Consider the following 23,085-nt stretch of genomic DNA (forward strand, 5'->3'; position numbering starts at 1 on the left):
TTTTTCCGAACAGGAATAGCACACAAGGGTGTGCATTCCTAAAGCACGAGATTTTGATTCTGCGCCTTCGGTGACGTCACCGTGGCGGCTACTTGCATAAGCCCACCCCTCTTTCACCACCCAACCCCGCCCCGTCCGCTACCTGAAATCGCCGAAGCGCCGCCATTATGTTTTGGAGTCTGCATGCAGGCAAGCCCCCCCGGCTCTGTCCTTCCTGCGGCGAATCAACGCGCGCCTCATTACATATTATACAATGCACATCCGGACCAGTCAAAACCTCGCGCGTAATCTCGCGTGATAAAATCGCGGTACGAAAAAGGGTCAGAACAAGCTCAATGTTTGATTAAAATTTTTTTTTTTTTTTCTAATAAGTTTTACGAATTGATCCAAAGCGATCCAAGGGGGGCTGGATACGTATAAAACCAGGTGATGACTCCTTTAATAAGCGTCGGAGGGGTCGAGGTGTGTAATTGGCTCGGTGTTCGACGGCAGCATCAGAGCTGATTGGTTGAATCAGAAGGTGGCCCTCAGGTTGTTTCTGGTGTTGGTGACGTCCAGCTCCAGCTGAGCGATCCTCGCCTGCAACAACACAACGGTCACAACCGGTCACACTCATAACTAAGTATATTCAATTCAAATCAATGTGCAGGCTAAAATAGGTTCAAATTAAATACATGTGCACAGAAATATATATCTAGATATAGATATATATATAACTTGACGTTTACAGCGTGTGACCACTGACGTCTTTGTCGTGGAGGCAGTCTCTCAGGTCTCGGATCTCCTCCTGCTGTCGGTAAAACGCCTGCAGCAGCTGAAACCAAAACCACATTCTCGTCAGGAAGAGGAGAAACGTTAGCATGTTCTCATGGACGGATCGGAGCCTCACCTCGCTCTCGGTTGTGGGCGGCGGCCTCTCTGCAGGTTCACAGCAGTGCGGCGTGCAGCAGTAGGTCCACATTGGGATCTGGGTCTCGTCCGGCTGCCACCCCGACAGGTCGCTCACCTCCCTGGGGTATTTGGCATCCTGGTAGGCCAGCTGCTCCTCGAGGAAGGCCTGGAGAGTGACCACAGGCCGGTATGCTACAGGGCTGGTTTATACTACAGGGCTGGTTTTATACTACAGGGCTGGTTTATATTACAGGGCTGGTTTATATTACAGGGCTGGTTTTATACCACAGGGCTTATATTACAGGGCTGGTTTATACTGTATACTACAGGGCTGGTTTATATTACAGGGCTGCTTTTATACTACAGGGCTGGTTTTATACCACAGGGCTGGTTTTATACTACAGGGCTGGTTTATACTGTATACTACAGGGCTGGTTTTATACCACAGGGCTGGTTTTATACTACAGGGCTGGTTTATACTGTATACTACAGGGCTGGTTTTATACTACAGGGCTGGTTTTATACCACAGGGCTGGTTTTATACTACAGGGCTGGTTTATACTGTATACTACAGGGCTGGTTTTATACTACAGGGCTGGTTTTATACCACAGGGCTGGTTTTATACTACAGGGCTGGTTTATACTGTATACTACAGGGCTGGTTTATATTACAGGGCTGGTTTTATACTACAGGGCTGGTTTTATACCACAGGGCTGGTTTTATACTACAGGGCTGGTTTATACTGTATACTACAGGGCTGGTTTATACTACAGGGCTGGTTTATATTACAGGGCTGGTTTTATACTACAGGGCTGGTTTTATACCACAGGGCTGGTTTTATACTACAGGGCTGGTTTATACTGTATACTACAGGGCTGGTTTATACTACAGGGCTGGTTTTATACTACAGGGCTTGTTTATATTACAGGGCTGGTTTTATACAAGGGGTTTTACCTCTTCCATAAAGTCCAGGTCGAACCCGGTCACTGCACCAGCCTCTGGATCCATCTGGAACCTGGTGGAGCTCAGCTGCCTCACTAACGCCTTCTCAGCAGGGGTTTCTGGGTAAGGATTGGCTACACGATTCCCGGGCTTCAGGGACATCAGCACTGGACCTGATGGAGATTCGTAACAGACAGCTGGTGACACGTGGTATCATGTATCTGTCAGCCATTTTGGCTCAAATGCACCAACATATATCTTACTTCTGTTGATCCCCGACAGCCACTCCTGAGCCGTCATGGACGCCTGGTTTCCAGCCGTCATTGGGTACAGATCCTCGTGGAAAATACCCGACTGGAAGGACGGAGGGAAACCCGCTAACTTTAGTTTCTGCCTCGACCGTCGGTAGAAGCAACGTAATAAGAAGAACCTGTCGCGTTCACCTCTTTCCGCGGCACGATGACGGACAGCGGTTCCACCAGGTCTTTGATGGCGATCAGGCGGTAGAACCTGAAAACCTCACAGGCGCCAACGTCCAGGCCGCGCTTCGGCATCACCCCTGAAGGAAAGTAAGGGGTCATTGGGAATCAGACCTTGTAAGTTGGTGTTCTGGTTCATCTAGCTTAGTTGGTCTTTTCCTAAAGTACCGAAGAGTTTATAGTTCGGGTCGCTCATTGGCGTTGAGAAGAGGGAAACATTAAGTGCTAAAATGCTGACTCATGTCTTGTTTTTTTAGACTTACTGGATCAGAACTGTGTATGTTTATGTTATGTGCTGGTGTGTGTTGGTCTCACCGAGTCCCTTCTGGGGCAGCAGAGACCTGAACTCGACCAGGAAGCTGACGTGGGGTTTCTCATCACTCAGCTCGTAGCAGCGGATGTTCCCGTCACCCTGAGTCAAAATACGGAAGGACGATCTTGTTCAGAGACTACTCTTCAACCCTTCTCCAAAATATGGCGCCATCCATTTCAAAATAAAAGCACACGTGATGGTGGAGGAATGTTTTACTTTCATCATCTTGGACATTTTGGCAACTTTGTGCAATTCTGCTGACCTGGATCTTCAGAAAGACTACCAAGTCTACCAAGACCAGATTACCAAACATTTCAAAATCCCTCAACTTCCTGTCTGGAGAGATGGGAGTCGATACGGTACTTATGTAGAAACCACTCGGAAAACATTAGGTTGGGATACGGGTCAAATAGGAAATACAAGAGTTGCAAAGGGTTCTGGGTAGACCTTTCCAGCCAGGTACAGCATGCGTGTGTCCGGATCGTAGAATGGGAAGAGGACTCCAGCGGATCCGTCCAAATCCTCTTCGTACAGCGGCTCAGACAAGTCGTCCTGCAGACAGACAGATGGTTTTACAGAGCGATGGGAGTCTGGACTATGTGAGGATCTGTGTGGTCTCACCGAGTCCCAGAGGACCACCTGTCGGTGGTTCCAGGGCGAGCTGCCGGTGGACAGAAGCATCCTGGACCCCCCCATGTAGAGGACCTTGCTGGCCCTGTGGGACTTGTTGCCCGACACCTGCAGGAAACATCCACGACAAAGAAGTCCTTCTTCAACACAACCAGACGAAAAGGGGGAGGACGCTTCAAAAACCACACACACACCTGTAGGATCCGTCCCGTCCGCGGGTCCAGGACTCGGACCCGTCTGTCCTTGGATGTGACCGCCAGCCTGCTGCCGTCGCCATTGAAGCTGACGGACAGCAGCAGCAGTGCGTCGGACAGCTGGCGGTGGTGGACGGGCATCAGGACCACGCGGACCGGGTACCTGAGCACCGCGCCTATCTGGGACACGTCCCAGAGAAGGACCTGGGGACCAGAAGAGACTACTTAATAACCTCCATCGGAGTGTTTTGACTGACCAATGAGGAGCCTGACCTTGTAGTCGTAGCCGGAGCTAAGCAGCAGGTTCTCGGCGGTTGGATGCCACTCAATGAGCGCCACCCTCCTTGAGTGACCAATCAGGGTCTTCCTGGCCCTGGTCAGGTTCTGCTGGACGCCGCAGACCGGGACGTCCCAGATCTTCACCTGCGCACACTCACAACACTTTAGACACCTGGTGACTCGTTACCACGACGACAGGACGGGGGGCGTGCTGGACTCACAGTGCGGTCCTCCGAGCACGAGGCCACGCAGTGATCATCGAACGGGTTCCACTTGACGTCCAGGACCCGCCCACGGTGACCACACACCCTCGGGTGCTGGGGGTCCACCCGGCCGGTCTGAGGGGGGACAAGAGAAGGAACGGCCAATCAAGTAAACACTTTAAACAAAATCCATTTTAATTCCAGGTTGTAATGCAGCAGACACATACAACACTTCACCACTAGAGGGCAGCAGAAACAATCTGAGCTCACAGGCCAGAAATGATCTACGTGGATGAACTGGAGATTCACTAGAGAGACGTACGTGATGGATGGGCAGGACCATGAAGGACCCGCCCCCGGCACACTCGGTCACCACGGCGATGAAGCGGGGGTTGGCTGAGCAGTAGTGGTTGTCGTGGACGCTGCGTGTGATCGGCACGCCGGCGTAGCCGCGCTCCTTCGTGGACGGCTTCCCGAACACGTGGCGAAACTTTGAGCAGCGGAACGACGACCGCCGTGACATCTGGAGGACGGGACGATGAAGGATGAAGGTGTGTGTGTGTGTGAGACCTTTCATCTGGCCTAATCAATAATGCAATCAGGTGTCATTATTGGCTTGCATCTTATCAATAATGCATCAATTTCTTCAATAACTGAACTTCTTAATCATTCACACACACACACACACACACACACACACACACACACACACATGACCACAGTTAAATCCTTCGTCCAGAACAATTTGCTCCTATTAAAGATTCATCAGTTACATTCACACTTCCTGTTGTTACAAATCCCTCCTGACCTTTGACCTTTGATCTTTATGTAGCTAGGAGAGATCAGCTTACTGTGGAGAGAAGAGGAGTGATGAAGAAGAGAAGGAGAAGAAGATATATATATATATATATATATATATATATATATATATATATATATATATATATATATATATAAAAAAGTTGACTATAGTACAGTTACTTTAAAGTGTGTCACACAAGTGTTACTATACTTGAAAGTAGTAGTAAGAAAGTACGAAACACAAATTAAGATTATTTATGATGATATCAATAAAACGGTCTCACCTCTGGTGGAGTCGTCTGTCTTCTTCTCCGGCCGCAGACCAGCTCTACTACTACTAGTACTACTAGTACTACTACCCCCACCACCACTACTCTTAGGACCGTGGACTTCCAGAGTACAGCAGTTCTGTCCCGTCGGCTGACTTCTGACGGCTCCTTCCTCATCAGCAGAGCTGTATATGCCCGACTGCACACACACAAACACCCTCACCATCTGATACTGCACACACACACACACACACACACACACACACACACACACACACACACACACACACACACACACACACACACACATTTTCATGACTTCCATATTATTGTATTATTCCATCATTCAGTCAGTCAGTCATCATATAATAAAATAGTATTAATATCATAATAGGATGGTAGTGACCTGTCAATCAGCAGGTAAGCCCCGCCCCTAAAGATAAGGTTATTATTTATTGTTCCGTCCATAACAAACCTTACGTTAAGCAGGTTTTTTTTTTCAAAAATATCCCGACTCTTTTTTTTTTAATTATATTTTTCTTTTTTTCTTTTTTAATTTCTTTTTTTATTCATTTTAGGTAATTGTTTTGTTTCATTTTTAATTGTATTTATGTTCTTCACTGTAGTACTTTGCTTTATTGTTTGTAAATATGCGCAAATTCCTTGTATGTGAAAACATTTAATCATTTTAATAAATAATATTAATATTAATAAACTCCTTTCTGGTTCTGACAACAAAGCACTTGAACATGACATTCTCGTAATTCGTGGGAATTCGGATCTTCCGACGAGCACGTGAAGGCAGCATTACGTCTACGGCGCTACCACGTAGCCGAGGTAAAGAGGCCCCGCCCCTTTCCTCTGGGGCTGACGTCCACGGTCATGTGTGCCTCGCGTTCCCTCCACGGAGACCGCATCACGGGATCACCGGATCCCCCATCTACTCCGATGACGTTTGTTTCTGTTCGTGGAGGATTTCGCGTTTTTTTTTGTGCCGTCGTTGTGAAATCAAGGTGGTGAGTACGATGCTAGCTGCTAGCTGCTGTACGGAGTTCAGCTGACGTCATGGTTGGCTAACTAGCTTAAATACTGGTTGGCTAACTAGCTTAAATACTGGTTGGCTAACTAGCTTAAATACTGGTTGGTTAACTAAGGTGGTCGGCTAGGTAGCTAACTTCGTGACTGGCTAGCCAAGTTAAAGGATACTTCCCGATGGAAACATGAATGTGGGTCATATATGTCGTGGAAATGTAGAATAAATGTAGCATTTGGTGCCTTCTTGACCGAGAAAAGGCAGACAGTGACTTTTTGGTGCATGTGGATGGAAGACAACAACTCCCACAATGCACAGCTCCACAGCTTATCTGACCCCCCTCTGGGGCGCACATTTCTAGTAAACACTCTGCCTCTGGATGTGAGCGGACCACCAGCCTTTTTTAAGAAAGCAGACTTTAATTCCAGGCTGATTTAATGAACCACCTTAAGTGAGCGCCTCTGTAACTAATCCTGATATGTCCTTTATTTTTAAAGATGGGATCCAAACGTGGCCAAAGGCCGGGAGTTCGTCTGAGATGGAGACCCGACGTCTCGAGACGGGAATCAGTGGTCAGACGTCCTCGTGAAGATCGGGGATGATGAGATGATCAGGTCTGACTGATACCCATCAAGTGCAACCTGCAACCTGTTCCTAGATATATTTAATAAAAAGGGACCTTATTGACCCCCCAGGACTGAAATAAGGCATAAAAAATACATAAATCATTGAAATAATACATGCTAATTAATGGATTCATGTTTAAAATGTAATTTCAGTTGATTTTTAAACATTTAAACTATATAAATATAGTGTCTTTTTAATTACTGATTGCATCTTTTGTATTTTAATTTGAAACTGATTGTTGAACCACTTTTATTCTGAAATGGACTGAGGACTTCCTCTTAGTAGAGGTAAAACTACAAGTGTTTTTATTCCACAAAGAGATGATTTTCTTCAATCTGCTCTGCTACCTACTACCGCCCCCTGGTGGTCGGATACAGAACAACGCTCATGTTGACAGAGTAGAAGGAGAGGGCTTTAATTCACCACTAAAACTGAAATACACAAACCGGACACTAGATGGAGCCCTAGGGCGAGCCCTAGGGGCCACAGTGCCAGATGTAGGTGTGAGAGGTCCAGATGTGGATGTGAGGGGTCCAGATGTAGGTGTGAGGGGTCCAGATGTGGATGTGAGGGGTCCAGATGTAGTTGTGAGGGGTCCAGATGCAGTTGTGAGGGGTCCAGATGTAGATGTGAGGCAGCTGATTGGTCAGTGTGGGGGAGGGGCGTCGCCCTCCAGTGCGTCGGAGATCATCAGGCAGAGCTGGGAGAACGTCGGACGCTCCTCTGGTCTCTGGAAAGGAGAGAACACAGGAGGTAGACTTAGTCGGGGTTTTACCTGGCCTCAGCAGGTGGACTCAGTCTCAGCCAGACCGACCCGGTCCCACCTGGGTGTTAAACGTCCCTTTTCTATATCTTAAATGACAAAAATGAAATCCAACGCATCGTCTCCCTCACCTCCCTCCAGCTGAGCTGCATGATGTCGTAGACGGTGGGCGTGGCCATCTTGGGCCTGTACAGGCGATGGCCCATGGTTACCATGGTGACCACTTCGTGGTTCTGACTGTGTTCAAACGGCATGCGACCCTCAGAGAACACCTCCCACATCAGCACACCTGGGAACACACACACACCAGGAACAGTGAGTTAGTGGTTTAGACGGCGTCGAGGCTCGATGTGGATCAATGAGGATCCGGTCCGTACCGTAGGACCAGACGTCCGACTTGCTGCTGTACTTGCAGAAGTTGAAGACTTCGGGCGGCGACCACTTGACGGGGAACTTGGCGCCCGATGAGCTGGTGTACTGGTTGTCCAACACGTATCTATGACGACGCACACGCGTTAACGTTAACACCTGGTTCAGGTGAAAGATGGCCGACAGGCGAGTGCCTTACCTGGTCATGCCGAAGTCGGACACCTTCACCACCAGAGAGTTGTTCACCAGACAGTTCCTGGCCGCCTGCAAGAAAACACGTCCGTCTGTCACTGAATTCAACATTCATTTTGTTTTCGGCTGGACCTGATTGGGGACTCGGGTCTCGGGATCAAGTCCTGGACTGAGAAGTTCCCCAGGTGCAACTATGACGCTGTATCAGGCCACTAGTAGAAACCCCCCCAAACAACCCTAAACAAACAGAGCTGAGAGATGGGGGGGGCAATATTCAGAGAAAAAAACTTTTGCACATTTGCACTTTATAAAATCGCAAATTAGACACTTTTTTTGTCTGAATAGAACAGAATCCAGTCAGATGTGAGGAGGAGCGTGAGAGGAGGAGCGTGGGAGGAGTACCAGGTCTCGGTGGATGAAGCCGTTGGCCTCCAGGTGCTCCATGCCCTCGCCGACGTCCAGACAGATGCTCAGCAGCGAGCCGAGGCTGAAGCCGCCGCCGCGCCGCTGCCGCAGGAAGTTGAGCAGGCAGCCGTGCTCCATGAACTCCGTGACGATGTAGATGGGCGTCTGCTGACTGCACACGCCGTACAGCTGCACCAGCTTGGGGTGAGACAGGGTCCTGGGGGGGGGGGGGGCAACACACGCCTTACTGACTGATTCTGTCTGCTGGCCACCAGGGGGCGACGCCTCTCTGATCTCAGTGGTTTGTGGATTTGAAGCCTCGACTTCACCATGTTGGCCGTCGCCAGTGAAGGAAGTGACCATATTTGAATCTGAGAACCAGAGAGGAGTCGCCCCCTGGTGGCCAGCAGAGAGAATGCAGCTCTTAGGAGCTTCAGACCCGGAGGTGGTCTCCTGGATAAATCCGTCCTTACATCATGACCTTGGCCTCCTCGATGAAGTCCTCCTCGTACATGGCGCCCTCCCTGATGGCCTTGATGGCCACGCGGTGCTGAGCCCTCCACTTGCCGAGCCGCACCACGCCGAACTGCCCGCTGCCCAGCTCCTTCATGAAGGTCAGATCCCTGGGGTCGATCTCCCACTTCTCTGCAGGGAGCACGAGGAGGAACGTCAGCGGGCAGCCAGACAGACGGCCGTGTTCACCGTTAAACAGCTGGTTTCATTCTCACCGTAGCTGAAGCCGGCGGTGGATGGAGCCGACTGTTTCCCCACAGGGTACCGTAACCTGGCAACAAGGCCTGACACACATACAGAGAACATTGATCTGTGATTTAATATCAACAAGCAGATGAAAAGGATGCTGAAATAACTCCATCATGATGGTGATCAGTAAAAAGTGCAGAGTCATGCTTTGTTAGGTCTGTCTGCAAGACCACAAGATAACTCCTGTTAGAACGCTGGTTTTGTGAATGGAGTCCGCCTCGGCTGGACTTGCCTGCTGCGTTGTGTTTGTGGTACTCGATGAGGTCGGGGATGGAGCTGAACAGGTGTTTCTCAGCCAGGTAAAACTGTGGAGGCGAGCCCTGCGTCTCCTTGATGTGGTAATGTTTTATCGCTGCACCGGCCTCCCTACAAACAACGACATCATCAACAACAACAACATCATCATCATCATCAACAACATCATCATCATCAACGACAACAACATCATCATCATCATCATCATCAACAACATCATCATCATCAACGACAACAACATCATCAACAACATCATCATCAACAACAACAACATCATCATCAACGACAACAACATCATCATCAACGACAACAACAACATCATCAACGACAACAACATCATCAACAACAACAACATCATCATCATCAACGACAACAACATCAACGACAACAACAACGACAACAACATCATCATCAACGACAACAACATCATCAACAACAACAACAACATCATCAACGACAACAACATCAACAACAACATCAACAACAACAACAACATCATCATCAACGACAACAACATTATCAACAACAACATCATCAACAACAACAACATCATCAACAACAACAACAACATCATCCATGGCTGAGTAACAGCTCTGCTGCACAACAACCATTTGATTTTTTCTCCACAATCACGTGAAGCTTCCTTAAACAGATGTCATGTAGCCCCGGTGTGTGTTTCCTGTAAACCAGACTCCATTTAAAAAATAGCCTTTTATAAGCTGGACTGTTTGTCAGGAAAGGATCATCAACCAGCTGATAAAGGCAGGTTTTTTCTTTTTAAATCAGAGCCGTGTGGATCTGAGCGATGCCGATGTGAAGCCTTAATGTGGATCTAGAAAAAGGGACTGATCATAAATATCTGGAAGTATCAGCGGATCAGTATTTTAAATAAACTGTTAAAGTGTTAAATTAGAGAGCAGAGTTTGGTTGCGGCCGGCAGAATGATGTCATGGTGAGGGGGGGGAGTGTTTACCCGGCAGCAGACTTGGCGTAGAGGGACACGGTGTAGGTTCCCGGAGTGCTGGAGTCTCTGACCACGAAGGCTCCTTCTTTGTCCTGCAGGGGGCGACGGAGAGACCACGTAAACGTAAAGATGTGGATCTAATCGTAGACGGAGGGTAAGGAGTGACGCTCACCTCTTTCCTCAGCAGCTCCTCCGCTTTGTTCCTGTTGACTTGTTTACTGTACCAACTACAACAAACAACAACAACATGTTAATGATCTGCTTTAACGAGATCCTCCATCAGCTTTACCAACGATGAAGAACTCACAGGAACTGCACCAGGTTCCCCGAGGTCTTCTCTGTGACGTAGTTACTGGGGATGTAGCCTTGTTCCCTGGAGACACACAAGGACCCGGGTCACATAAGTCCAGAGACCAGACCAGACCATGTGGAGGAACCAGAGACTGTCTGTGGTCCAAACAACAAGGTCTCTGCTGTATTTATGTCTAGATGACCTTATATGGAGTGTTGATGGAGCAGCTACAATGTTAGCGTAGCCTAGCACCATCAACCAGACTCCATTCAGAAAACCAGCGTTTTAACAGTAGTTATCTTGTGGTCTTGCAGACAGACCTAACAAAGCATGACTCAGCACTTTTTACTGATCCCCATCATGATGGAGTTATTTCAGCATCCTTTTCATCTGCTTATTGATACTGAACCCAGACCTGAACCCAGACCTGCAGACTCACCCGTACTGGTTCTGGGCTTTGTACCAGTTGACGTCACACTTCTCCAGGATGACGTACTCGCCTCCTTTCACCAGACTCAGGTCGTGCGGCTCCGTGCCGGGGAAGTCGTAGAGCGCCACCACCACCAGCTGCTCCTCCTCCTCTTCATCATCGTCATCATCATCACGGCCGGCGGCATCGTCACCCTCGGCAGGAAGAGGAGGAGGGGGGCGCCGCTGGAGGAGGGAGGACGACAGTGTGTTTGTGTTAGTACTTGTGTGTGTTAGTACGTGTGTGTAAGTACGTGTGTGTGTGTGTGTGTTAGTACGTGTGTGTGTGTGTGTTAGAGTGTGTGTGTGTGTGTGTGTTAGAGTGTGTGTCTGTGTGTGTGTTACCCTCTCATTGTTTCTCTCCTCACCAGGGATCGGGGGTAAAGGTTTTCTGGAAACTACGAGAGAGGAACAGAAAGCGTTTTCGTTTTGACCTCTGACCTCTCACTGCTTCCTCACGCTGGAACCTATAAATACTCTTAAAAACATCAAGTAGAGGCACATTTAAAGTGTGTATTTGTATATGCCACATTGTTGATGAGCAACGACCACAACTATTCCACACGTGTACTAATACAACGTTCTTACTGTCTCCAAACAGGTTGTACTCCTCGCAGCCCAGAGCCTGCTTGTCCGCCTGGCGGCAGCAGAGCCACACCCCTTCCTGCCAGAACTGAGGGTGAAACTTGGCCGACACCGCCGCGTTGTCTTTGATCTCTGTGGACAGGAAGCTGCTGTTGTCAAGGTGACGGGAGCAACGAGCACATCTCGCGTTTAAATCAGCAGACTTCTTTCAAACGGGGATATTTGGTCATTTCTGCCTGGAATTCAGCACTATTTACTTAAATACATACAGAGGTCTTTAAAGCGGCAATGATTTATTTTGGCCACTTGGGGGCAGCAGAGACACCTAGAATGTAATATGACAACAACATAAAACAAATCAGCTCCTTGTCAGGAGTCCAGTTTGGGGATGTTAGTGAGATTCAACGCTGTAATAAGACTCTCTGTAAGTGAAATGGTCACTAAACCAAAGTGAGTCATCTCAGGGGAAACCGTGGGCGGGGGGGGGGGGGCTGGGAGCTTTGCCCCAGGTGTGAAAACAAGTTTCGGTTGTGTGGTTTCAGCGTGTGATGAGAACTTTGCCGCAGCTCAGACTCCAACACGTGATTCACACCTGTATCAGGGTCCTGACTAGACTAGACTAGACCAGAATGGAGACTGACCCTCTTTGAGGCTCTGGACCCAGAGACTCCTGCTGTCGTGGCTCGGAGCAAAGACGTAGAGGGTGTTGGCGTCGTAGACCACCTGGACACAAAGACTGGGATCAGATCTCTGGGACGCGTTACAGTGGAAGACTACATTTCCCATCATCCATCCTGCCTCAAAGCTGGGTTTCTTTTCTTTTTTTTAATCAATGTCTAAATCATATTGTTAAGATGAGCTTTGACACCCAGACCAGACCTCTGATCAGCACCACCCAGACCAGGTGGAGTCCTGGACTTGCTGGTACCTGAAAGGGGTACTTGTTCTGGCAGGGGATGATCTCTCCTCCGGTCTTGACGATCTCAGCACATCTGACTCTGCTCAGCTCGATGGATCCTCTCCGGTTCTTCTTCTGTGGATGGAATTAATGTCAGATATCAGCTGATATATGTTCTCTCTGCTGGCCACCAGGGGGCGCCTCCTCTCTGGTTGTATAGAAGTCTATGAGAAAATGACCTCTCCCTTGATTTATTATCTCAGTATATGGCTGTACTAAGCTCCGCCCCCTGTCGCTTGTGTATCTTTTCTGAAATGCTAATTATGTTATTAATTATTATTATTATTATTATTATTATTATTATTATTATTATCATTAATATAAATATTAATATTATAAGTGTAGACGACCTCGGCTCGTCCGTCGTAGTAGCTCAGCCGGCTCCTGGTGAGGACGAACAGTCGCTCCTTGTAGTTCAGTGGCGAAGTCCTCTTCTTCTGCTGCGAACGTTTGATCAGCGTCTCCTCCAATAGCAGCTCGGCACTCATCCTGGCCCCGCCCACGCCCTCAGCCCATTGGCCGGTGTCGTCAGAAGGAGGCGGGCCGGAGCTGAGCTGAGGAAAAGAGATGCACAGGTTTCATTTTAGACTCGGTTTTACCTCCAGATACAATCTGCTGTATGGAGTCTTTGTCTCTTTGTGGTTTTTCTGTGTCCTTGTGGTTGTTTTGTGTATCTTTGTTGTTGTTTTGTGTGTCTCTGTGGTTGTTTTGTGTGTCTTTGTGGTTGTTTTGTGTGTCTCTGTGGTTGTTTTGTGTGTCTTTGTGGTTGTTTTGTGTCTCTTTGTGGTTTTTCTGTCTTTGTGGTTGTTTCGTGTGTCTTTGTGGTTGTTTTGTGTCTCTTTGTGGTTGTTTTGTGTCTCTTTGTGGTTGTTTTGTGTGTCTCTGTGGTTGTTTTGTGTGTCTTTGTGGTTGTTTTGTGTCTCTTTGTGGTAGTTTTGTGTGTCTCTGTGGTTGTTTTGTGTGTCTCTGTGGTTGTTTTGTGTCTCTTTGTGGTAGTTTTGTGTCTCTTTGTGGTTGTTTTGTGTGTCTCTGTGGTTGTTTTGTGTGTCTTTGTGGTTGTTTTGTGTCTCTTTGTGGTTGTTTTGTGTCTCTTTGTGGTAGTTTTGTGTCTCTTTGTGGTTGTTTTGTGTGTCTTTGTGGTTGTTTTGTGTCTCTTTGTGGTTGTTTTGTGTCTCCTTGTGGTAGTTTTGTGTGTCTTTGTGGTTGTTTTGTGTCTCTTTGTGGTAGTTTTGTGTCTCTTTGTGGTTGTGTTGTGTGTCTCTGTGGTTGTTTTGTGTGTCTTTGTGGTTGTTTTGTGTCTCTTTGTGGTTTTTCTGTCTTTGTGGTTGTTTCGTGTGTCTTTGTGGTTGTTTTGTGTCTCTTTGTGGTTGTTTTGTGTCTCTTTGTGGTTGTTTTGTGTGTCTCTGTGGTTGTTTTGTGTCTCTTTGTGGTAGTTTTGTGTCTCTTTGTGGTTGTTTTGTGTGTCTCTGTGGTTGTTTTGTGTGTCTTTGTGGTTGTTTTGTGTCTCTTTGTGGTTGTTTTGTGTCTCTTTGTGGTAGTTTTGTGTCTCTTTGTGGTTGTTTTGTGTGTCTTTGTGGTTGTTTTGTGTCTCTTTGTGGTTGTTTTGTGTCTCCTTGTGGTAGTTTTGTGTGTCTTTGTGGTTGTTTTGTGTCTCTTTGTGGTAGTTTTGTGTCTCTTTGTGGTAGTTTTGAGTGTCTTTGGTTGTTTTGTGTCTTTGTTATGGTTAAAGAATAAACTGAATCTGCAGCTGAGTTCTGTTGAAAATGTTTATACGGAGCTAAACAATGTTATTTCATAACTGTAGTTTGGGAACATGAACATAATTTATTTATTAAACAAAACTACCTAAAGTTCCCTGATTTATATGATAGAAGAAGTGTGTATTCAGAAACATGAATCTGAAGCTCAAAATCACACCAGATTTTACTTTGAAAAACACTGTTTTTACTTAAGTAATAATTTAATATATATATTATACTCTCAGTACATGTTATAGTACGCTGGTAACTGTGGTACTTAAGTACAATACCCGAGTACTTCTAGTGATTGTGGTTTCTCTGACAGCACTTGAACGCAGCAGAAGGAAGCGAGACGATGCTCCACCTGCTCAGGTGGTTCAAGTGGATTTCACGGTGATTAACGTGATCAATGACGTGAACCGACACGTCAATCATCAATCATATGTTAATATTATCATATATATGTATATAATGAATTCATAAAAACACGTGACGTTCATGGCGCGTTATTACTCCTCGATGAGCGACGTCCTGTTCAGGATAACGCGGTCATGACGTGTTCGTGTCGTCACATGCAGCAGCTGGAGGAGACGTGGAAGCTCGCGTTCCGCGGAGCGTGGCGCGCCCGCGCAATTTGCGTTCATTATTTTTAATTGATGAGCGGCGTTATCCAAGTGACGTCATTAAAACGTGCGCGTGTTTGTGTTCCTCTGACCTTATTTCTGCGTCATGTCCCGGGTTCTGGTCCGTCCGCGGTGCGCTTCATTCTAACGTCGCTGTGAAGCAGTCAGGAAATGCAGGGAGAGGGGCGGGCACACGCGCGCGCACACGGGGTGGAGAGGTGTGCGCGCGTGTCAGAGCAAGGTCAGTCGTGTGTTTACTTTCTGGAATGAGGAAGTTTAAAAATCAAACACTGGCAAACTTTGAGATGACGTTCTTAAGAAGTGAGGTCGTTCTGTGAAGAGAAGAAGTTTTTGTAAATCATAGAATTTTTGTAAATTGGAACAAAAATATTTAAAAGTGAGATTGTTCTGTATATCGTAGAAGTTTTTGTAAATCGTAGCAGTTTTTATAAAAAGGAAAGTTTTTGTAAATCGTAGAAATTTTGTTAATCGTAGAAGTTTTTGTAAATCGTAGGAGTTTTTGTGAATCGTAGAAATTTTGTAAATCGTAGCAGTTTTTGTAAATTGTAGCAGTTTTGTAAATCGTAGCAGTTTTTGTAAATCGTAGAAATTTTGTAAATTGTAGCAGTTTTTGTAAATTGTAGCAGTTTTGTAAATCGTAGCAGTTTTTGTAAATCGTAGAAATTTTGTAAATTGTAGCAGTTTTTGTAAATTGGAGCAGTTTTGTAAATCGTAGCAGTTTTTGTAAATCGTAGCAGTTTTTGTAAATAGTAGAAATTTTGTAAATTGTAGCAGTTTTTGTAAATCGTAGCAGTTTTGTAAAAAGGAAAGTTGAGGATGTTTTGAGGACAGTTTTTTTTATAAGTGAGATAAATAAAATTGTACAATGAGGACGTTTTAATATCTTTTTTTTTTAAATGCGGGCTAGTTCAGCTCGTGGTTAACGTTACGTTACATTAGTTAAGTACAGGATGAAGGTAAAGTGCGTGACTTAAGTACGTGAAGTTATGTTAGTTAAGTATGTGACCTACTTGACGTAAGTACGTAGCATGTGTATGTGAAGTTTCGTAAGTTATCTACGTTAAGTATGTGACGTAAGTTAAGTGCGATGTACGTTAATGATGCTACGTTACGTTGCTATGTATCCTACGATTGTTACGTTATTTGAGGAGTCGGGAGTGAGAACGTGCTGCAACTAAAGACAAAAGTTGGTCTTGCTGCCCCCCCCCCTAAATTTAAAGTGGTAGCTTCCAGTTTCAAATTAAAGCTACAATTTGACGTCTTCACACGCCGGATACTTAATTACATGTTGTGATTACACAACCACCGTACTTTCACTTTACTGTGAAAGGATCCACACAAACGCATGGGAGCCACATTATTCAAAATAAAAGCCTTTGAGTTTGAGCCGACGAACGGAAACGTACGTCATTGAAGTCAGAGTTCACGTTTTAATACAAAGCTTCAGAGAGACGGATGCTTGGTGGTTTCATTCACATCATTCTTTCACTTCCTGTCTCTCCCTCTCCCTCGCTCTGTTTTTAAATCAGACTTCATCAGCGTGTCTGAGGAAGACGACGACAGACTCCTCTTCACCTTCTCTTCTTCCTCCACCCACCTGTCTCTCTCTCTATCTTCACCATCGACAGGATTCCCACCCGTCTGTCATCACATCGGCTGAGAACTCTCCGGCGCCCTGAAACCCTGAGAAGAGAAGAAGAAGAAGAAGAAGAGAAGAAGAAGAACGCTGGAGATGATTCACTCAAGTAAGAACCTGCAGATTTAACTGTTAACGAACACAAACCTAACTTCCTTCCTCAATGAAAACACTTTGAGGTTTAGTGTGGTGTTTTCAAGGTTTGAAAAGTGCTTGGATTTAGACTAAAGGTCTTGAAATGTGTGTTGTATGTGATGACATCTATGATAGAACAGAGAAAAGAAGATCTCCATATCTGAGGGACTGAAAACAGCATTTTCTGACATTTCTTTATGAAAAATGCCTTTTGATGATGAACAGATGATGAAAATAGTTGGTGATTATATTTCTGTGGATCTGTTAGTGGAATTAGTTTTCCTTTCATTTGTGGTCCTTCTGTAAAAAGCTGTCTCCAAACATCATGTTGGTTGTTTAGAGGACAATAACATCTCATTTAATGTGATGAACAAGTGACATAATAAGTAGACTGAATACTGACCATTGGATTGATACAAATATGGAGTTTACCACAGCTGGAAGGGGCTGGAAAAGCATGGAAAATGCACCTTGAAGTGCTTGAAAAGTGCTTGAATTTGACTCTGGAAATGGTGGAGGAACCATGATTTTGGTCCAATGGGACCTGGTGCTTTCAGAATAATGGACCTGGACCTGTATGCTCACACGTGTGTTCCTGGGATCCTGGTCCACCACAAAACCACCAGCAGAACCCCCTTATGGCATTGACGCTAACGGATCTCTTCTGGGTTTTATTCTGGCGGGGGATCACATGACAACCAGGTGTGTGTGTGTGTGTGTGTGTGTGTGTGTGTGTGTGTGTGTGTGTGTGTGTGTGTGTGTGTGTGTGTGTGTGTGTGTGTGTGTGTGTGTGTGTGTGTGTGGAGCTACAGGAAGACGTGTCACATCGCCCACAGAAAGACATTCTGTAGAAAAGGAAACCACACTTCCTGTCAGAGACCTGGTCCTCAGAACCCCCTAGTCTAGAACCAACCTGAGACCCAGGAAGGTTCCGGTCTCAGTTCTCTATCAACTCATCAGAAAAATATTAATAATAAACTTGATTTACTTAAAACCTCGACTTCACCATATTTGCTGTCGCCAGTGAAGGAAGTGACCATATTTGGAGTGTGGCGGAGCGACGGCTGGATCTGATGAACTTGAATAGCACCCTTACTGGATCTGGATCCATGTGGATTCTGTTGTGAAGCTGCTAACAAAGTTAGCTTCATGATTCAAGGTCAACTTTACAGCTAAGTTTTAAAGTCATCTTAGTAGCTAACTAGCATTGGTAGTGACCTGTCAATCACAAGGTAAGCCCCGCCCCCAAAAGCATCCCCTACTTTCTGGTCTGGTGGACTCTAAATGGACCATAATGTACTAAATGAACATCATGCTGGATTGAAGAAGACTTGAAAGTAGACCACTATTGAGACCACCATGTGTACTGTCCTGTGGGGGGGCAGGAAGGGGCGGGGCTTAGCCTCTATATGACCTCATGTCCTCCTCCTCCCACAGATCACTCCATCCACTCTGTGTTCTGCTGCTGCTGTGCCGTCCAGACCCGGTAACCACGACGACCAAAGCACTTATTATCTCACTTTGATTCAGCTGGACATCTGGTGGATCAATATATAATAATAATAATAATAACAATAATAATATTGATCTGCTGCTTTCTGCTGCTTTAAGGGAGATCAGCACCCGCATGGATCTGGAGGGAAACTCCTCCCTTTGTTTCCAGAGCAGGAGACACCCGGGACACGCCTACAGGGTGAGAGGTGTGTGTGTGTGTGTGTGTGTGTCTGTGTGTGTGTCTGTGTGTGTGTGTGTGTGTGTGACAGAGAGAGTTTATCCTCCATGTCTCCCGTCAGGTGGAGAGGTCGATGAGGAAGCTTCCTGTCCCGCCTCCCGATGATGACGAGGTCGGTGAAGGTCAGGGGTTACTGAACGTCATCGCCATGTACGACTTCACCGCCAAGGAGGACACGGACCTCACACTCACACAGGTACACACACACACACACCAGCGGTGATGATGATGATGATGGTGATGATGGTGATGATGGTGATGATGATGATGATGATGCGTCTGCAGGGAGAAGAGTACATCATCATCTACAAACAGGACCAGCTGTGGTGGCGAGCGCAGGACAAACAGGGGTACGTTCACTGTCGTTCTGTCTGACCTGGTTCTGGTCCGCCTTCTGTCGGACCTGGTTCTGGTCCGCCTTCTGTCGGACCTGGTTCTGGTCCGCCTTCTGTCGGACCCCGCCGGTTCTCCGTGTTGTGGTTCTCTGTGTTGCCGTTCTCCGTGTTGCCGTTCTTCACGCTGCGTTCTGCTGCACCAACAGGAACAAAGGCTTCATCCCCAGCAACTACGTGACGGAGAAAACCCGGATCGAAGCGAACTCGTGAGTTTGATTCCCATGTTCCGGTTGTTTCTGACCTCATGAAGTGTTATTGATCAACACCAATCAAACTCCTGCAGGTGGTTCTGCAAGAACATCACCAGGACGGAAGCTGAGCAGCTGCTGAGACAGCAGGTAAACTACCTGTCTGTCCACCTGTCTGTCTACCTGTCTTTATAACTGAGGTGGTGTGGGGTCCTGGTTCTGGTTCTGGTTGCCGTGTGAAGGTGAAAGGATTTGTTTTCCAGGATAAAGAAGGTGGTTTCGTGGTTCGGGAGTCCAGCCAGAAGGGGGTCTACATCGTGTCTGTGTACAACAAAACAAGGTGATAGACGGCATGTGAGCTCCACATCTCCATGGTAACGGTTCACCGGTGAACTCCACGTGCTCTCTGTGTGTGTCGGCAGTGTGAACGGCAACATCCGGCACTACCAGATCAAACAGACCGACGGCGGACGCTTCTTCTTGGCTGAGAAACACACCTTCAGCTCCATCCCGGACGTCATCCACTACCACGAACACAACGCTGCAGGTGCTCACCAATCTGTCCCGCCGCCGCCGCCGCCGCCTGGTGCTGCTGCTGGGGCTTCAGGTCATAACGGTTGGGTTCCTGTGTGCAGGTCTCGTGACCCGGTTGCGGTATGCAGTGGGTCTGATGGGAAGGTGTGTCCCCGCCACATCAGGATTCAGCTCAGGTACACAAATAAATACTTTACTGGTAACATAGCCCTCCATGGGGCGTTCATGTACACTCTGTCAACGGGATATCACACTCTACAATATCCTAGTATAATATCGGACAATATCCTAGTATAATATCATACAATATCCTAGTATAATATCATACAATATCCTAGTATAATATCATACAATATCCTAGTATAATATTGGACAATATCCTAGTATGATATCGTACAATATCCTAGTATAATATCAGACAATATCCTAGTATAATGTCGTACAATATCCTAGTATAATATCGTACAATATCCTAGTATAATATCGTACAATATCCTAGTATAATATCGTACAATATCCTAGTATAATATCGGACAATATCCTAGTATAATATCGGACAATATCCTAGTATAATATCGTACAATATCCTAGTATAATATTGGACAATATCCTAGTATGATATCGTACAATATCCTAGTATAATATCGTACAATATCCTAGTATAATATTGTTCAATATCCTAGTATAATATAGAATAATATTGTAGTTTGACAGCATAGTATAATATAATAGTATAATATGGTATTACATCATAGCATAATATCGTGGTATAACATCATATTATAATATTGTAGTATAATATCATGTATAATATAGTATATTGTAGTATAACAATATAATATCGTAGTTTGACATCGTAGTATAACATCATAGTATAACATCGTAGTATAACATCGTAGTATAACATCGTAGTATAACATCGTAGTATAACATCTTAGTATAACATCTTAGTATAACATCGTAGTATAATATCATTGTATAATATCGTAGTTTGACATCGTAGTATAACATCGTAGTATAACATCGTAGTATAACATCGTAGTATAATATCGTAGTATAACATCGTAGTATAACATCGTAGTATAACATCGTAGTATAATATCGTAGTATAACATCGTAGTATAACATCGTAGTATAATATCGTAGTATAACATCATAGTATAATATCGTAGTATAACATCGTAGTATAATATCATAGTATAATATCGTAGTATAACATCGTAGTATAATATCGTAGTATAACATCGTAGTATAATATCGTAGTATAACATCGTAGTATAACATCGTAGTATAATATCGTAGTATAACATCATAGTATAATATCGTAGTATAACATCGTAGTATAATATCGTAGTATAACATCGTAGTATAACATCGTAGTATAATATCGTAGTATAACATCGTAGTATAATATCGTAGTATAACATCATAGTATAATATCGTAGTATAACATCGTAGTATAATATCGTAGTATAACATCGTAGTATAATATCGTAGTATAATATCGTAGTATAACATCGTAGTATAATATCGTAGTATAACATCGTAGTATAATATCGTAGTATAATATCGTAGTATAATATCGTAGTATAATATCGTAGTATAATATCGTAGTATAATATCGTAGTATAACATCGTAGTATAATATCGTAGTATAATATCGTAGTATAATACCGTGCAGTATCCTTTAAAGGAGAGTTGAAAGCTGTAAATGATCAAAGTGTCTTTATATGCAGACGATGTCTTGCTTTATATCTCAGATGTTGTGAGCTTTCCCTTCTGCTACGTCTCTCCTCTTTCCCGTCCATTGTCCCGCCCCTCGTCATTGTCGCCTCCTCTCATTGGCTCCCCGCAGAGAAGTGGGAGATCGACCCCGGGGATCTGACCTTCATGAAGGAGCTGGGCAGCGGGCAGTTCGGCGTGGTGCGGCTCGGCAAGTGGAGGGCTCAGCAACGCGTGGCCATCAAGGCCATCAGGGAGGGCGCCATGTACGAGGAGGACTTCATCGAGGAGGCCAAGGTCATGATGTAAGGACGTTCTCCTCATCGCGTACGCGGATATGACAGAAAACGTGTTTAAATGATCTTTTTCTGCGTCGGGACGACGCTAGCAAACAACGTAGGTAGAGTTCCGACGTCCCTCTCTAACTGCGTCCGTCGTGTCTCCCAGGAGGCTCTGCCACCCCAAACTGGTGCAGCTGTACGGCGTGTGCTTGCAGCAGCGCCCCCTGCTGATCGTGGCCGAGTTCATGGAGAACGGCTGCCTGCTGAACTTCCTGCGGCAGAGGAGGCGGGCTCTGAAGGAGGCGTGGCTTCTGTCCATGTGTCAGGACGTCTGTGAGGGGATGGAGTACCTGGAGACGCAGAGCTGCATCCACAGAGACCTGGTGGGACTTTCTCTTTTATTACCACGTAGTACGACTGCAGTAAAAGTACTAATATAAAAGTACTGCACTACAAGTTGACTTTAACTTTGTATCATCAGTTAAATGTACTTGCTGGACAGTCAAATGTGTCCTATTTGGCTCCTCTTCTCAGGCCCCCTAGTGGGCAAAACGTTGAAGTGCATGTTTGAGGCTTCTGGTTGTTTTTCCCATCCAGGCGGCGAGAAACTGTCTGGTCAGTGAACACAACGTGGTGAAGGTCAGCGACTTTGGGATGACCAGGTAGAAATACGCTCTCTGAACCGATGAAAACATGTAGAAATGTGTATATATATATTTAGTTTTGACTGTGTTCCCTGATGCAGGTTCGTTCTAGACAACCAGTACACCAGTTCTAGCGGGGCCAGCTTCCCCGTGAAGTGGTCTCCTCCGGAGGTCCTCCACTACAGCAAGTACAGCAGCAAGTCTGACGTCTGGTCCTTCGGTGAGGAGCCGTGGACTCGCCAGCTCCAGAGACGGACGAGTTCATGTTAAACCCTAATGTGTGTGTGTGTGTGTGTGTGTGTGTGTGTAGGTGTGGTGATGTGGGAGATCTACTCGGAGGGCCGGACTCCGTTTGAAAGTCACTCTAACCTGGACGTGGTGAATGAGATCACCAGAGGGGTCCGGCTGTACCGGCCTCACCAAGCCTCACAGCCGCTCTACGCCATCATGTACCGCTGCTGGCACGAGGTACTCATCCACTCATCTGTCCGTTCATCGGTTCATTTCTGTTGTCCTCCTCATCACACCCCTGTGTTCTTCTTCGTTGGTGGTCAGATGCCTCGGGGTCGGCCGTCCTTCTCCGAGCTCCGGGAGGAAATCACAAAACTGGCAGAAAACCCAGATTAGCACACCGACGTGGTTAATGCTGTTTATTTCCTGTTGTGGTTGAATGTACATGTATGATGTCGTTGTAAATAATGAGTTGCATTAAACACTTTTCACACCAAACACACATCAAACCACGTGTTACTTAATATTT

General features: G+C 45.9%; 3 protein-coding genes across 11 annotated transcripts; 1 reads left to right on the top strand and 2 right to left on the bottom strand.

Annotated features, from left to right (window-relative positions):
• Window positions 1–440: 440 nt before the first annotated feature.
• On the bottom strand, window positions 441–5,186 carry LOC311008624 (coronin-2A-like). Of its 2 annotated transcripts, XM_084002390.1 has the most exons (14): window positions 5,018–5,186; window positions 4,255–4,455; window positions 3,951–4,067; window positions 3,724–3,873; window positions 3,451–3,654; window positions 3,248–3,364; window positions 3,074–3,178; window positions 2,629–2,725; window positions 2,278–2,393; window positions 2,098–2,188; window positions 1,847–2,007; window positions 890–1,057; window positions 746–814; window positions 441–579 (listed from the first exon to the last, which is right to left on the bottom strand). In XM_084002390.1, the coding sequence occupies exons 1-14, from the start codon at window positions 5,177–5,179 to the stop codon at window positions 514–516; spliced, it is 1,824 nt and encodes a 607-aa protein (XP_083858516.1). In that variant the 5' UTR covers window positions 5,180–5,186; the 3' UTR covers window positions 441–513. The 2 variants fall into 2 exon arrangements, with proteins under 2 accessions (XP_083858516.1, XP_083858515.1); XM_084002389.1 differs by having other exon boundaries at window positions 3,074–3,364.
• A 1,875-nt stretch (window positions 5,187–7,061) lies between these two features.
• On the bottom strand, window positions 7,062–15,222 carry tec (tec protein tyrosine kinase). Of its 3 annotated transcripts, XM_084002386.1 has the most exons (19): window positions 15,130–15,222; window positions 13,026–13,229; window positions 12,646–12,750; window positions 12,359–12,440; window positions 11,721–11,849; window positions 11,478–11,530; window positions 11,104–11,318; window positions 10,680–10,745; window positions 10,545–10,599; window positions 10,382–10,464; window positions 9,386–9,519; window positions 9,120–9,188; window positions 8,865–9,036; window positions 8,389–8,608; window positions 7,994–8,058; window positions 7,803–7,921; window positions 7,557–7,714; window positions 7,277–7,392; window positions 7,062–7,211 (listed from the first exon to the last, which is right to left on the bottom strand). In XM_084002386.1, exons 2-18 carry the CDS (start codon window positions 13,161–13,163, stop codon window positions 7,309–7,311), a joined length of 1,947 nt encoding a protein of 648 aa, XP_083858512.1. In that variant the 5' UTR covers window positions 13,164–13,229; window positions 15,130–15,222; the 3' UTR covers window positions 7,062–7,211; window positions 7,277–7,308. The 3 variants fall into 3 exon arrangements, with proteins under 3 accessions (XP_083858512.1, XP_083858511.1, XP_083858513.1); XM_084002385.1 differs by having other exon boundaries at window positions 7,062–7,392; XM_084002387.1 differs by lacking the exon at window positions 15,130–15,222 and adding an exon at window positions 14,692–14,855 and having other exon boundaries at window positions 7,062–7,392; window positions 13,026–13,224.
• On the top strand, window positions 15,147–23,044 carry txk (TXK tyrosine kinase). Of its 6 annotated transcripts, none has more exons than XM_084002404.1 (16): window positions 15,147–15,278; window positions 16,588–16,803; window positions 18,267–18,315; window positions 18,441–18,522; window positions 18,623–18,757; window positions 18,847–18,911; window positions 19,103–19,162; window positions 19,240–19,294; window positions 19,408–19,484; window positions 19,567–19,691; window positions 19,780–19,854; window positions 21,534–21,705; window positions 21,848–22,064; window positions 22,279–22,343; window positions 22,427–22,545; window positions 22,636–23,044. In XM_084002404.1, the coding sequence occupies exons 2-16, from the start codon at window positions 16,791–16,793 to the stop codon at window positions 22,950–22,952; spliced, it is 1,626 nt and encodes a 541-aa protein (XP_083858530.1). In that variant the 5' UTR covers window positions 15,147–15,278; window positions 16,588–16,790; the 3' UTR covers window positions 22,953–23,044. The 6 variants fall into 6 exon arrangements, with proteins under 6 accessions (XP_083858530.1, XP_083858532.1, XP_083858531.1 ...); XM_084002406.1 differs by having other exon boundaries at window positions 15,175–15,278; window positions 16,687–16,803; XM_084002405.1 differs by lacking the exon at window positions 15,147–15,278 and adding an exon at window positions 15,407–16,460.
• Window positions 23,045–23,085: the final 41 nt, after the last annotated feature.

The sequence above is a fragment of the Eutrigla gurnardus genome (genome assembly GCF_963514095.1).
Source record: "Eutrigla gurnardus genome assembly, chromosome: 23".
NCBI lineage: Eukaryota > Metazoa > Chordata > Actinopteri > Perciformes > Triglidae > Eutrigla > Eutrigla gurnardus.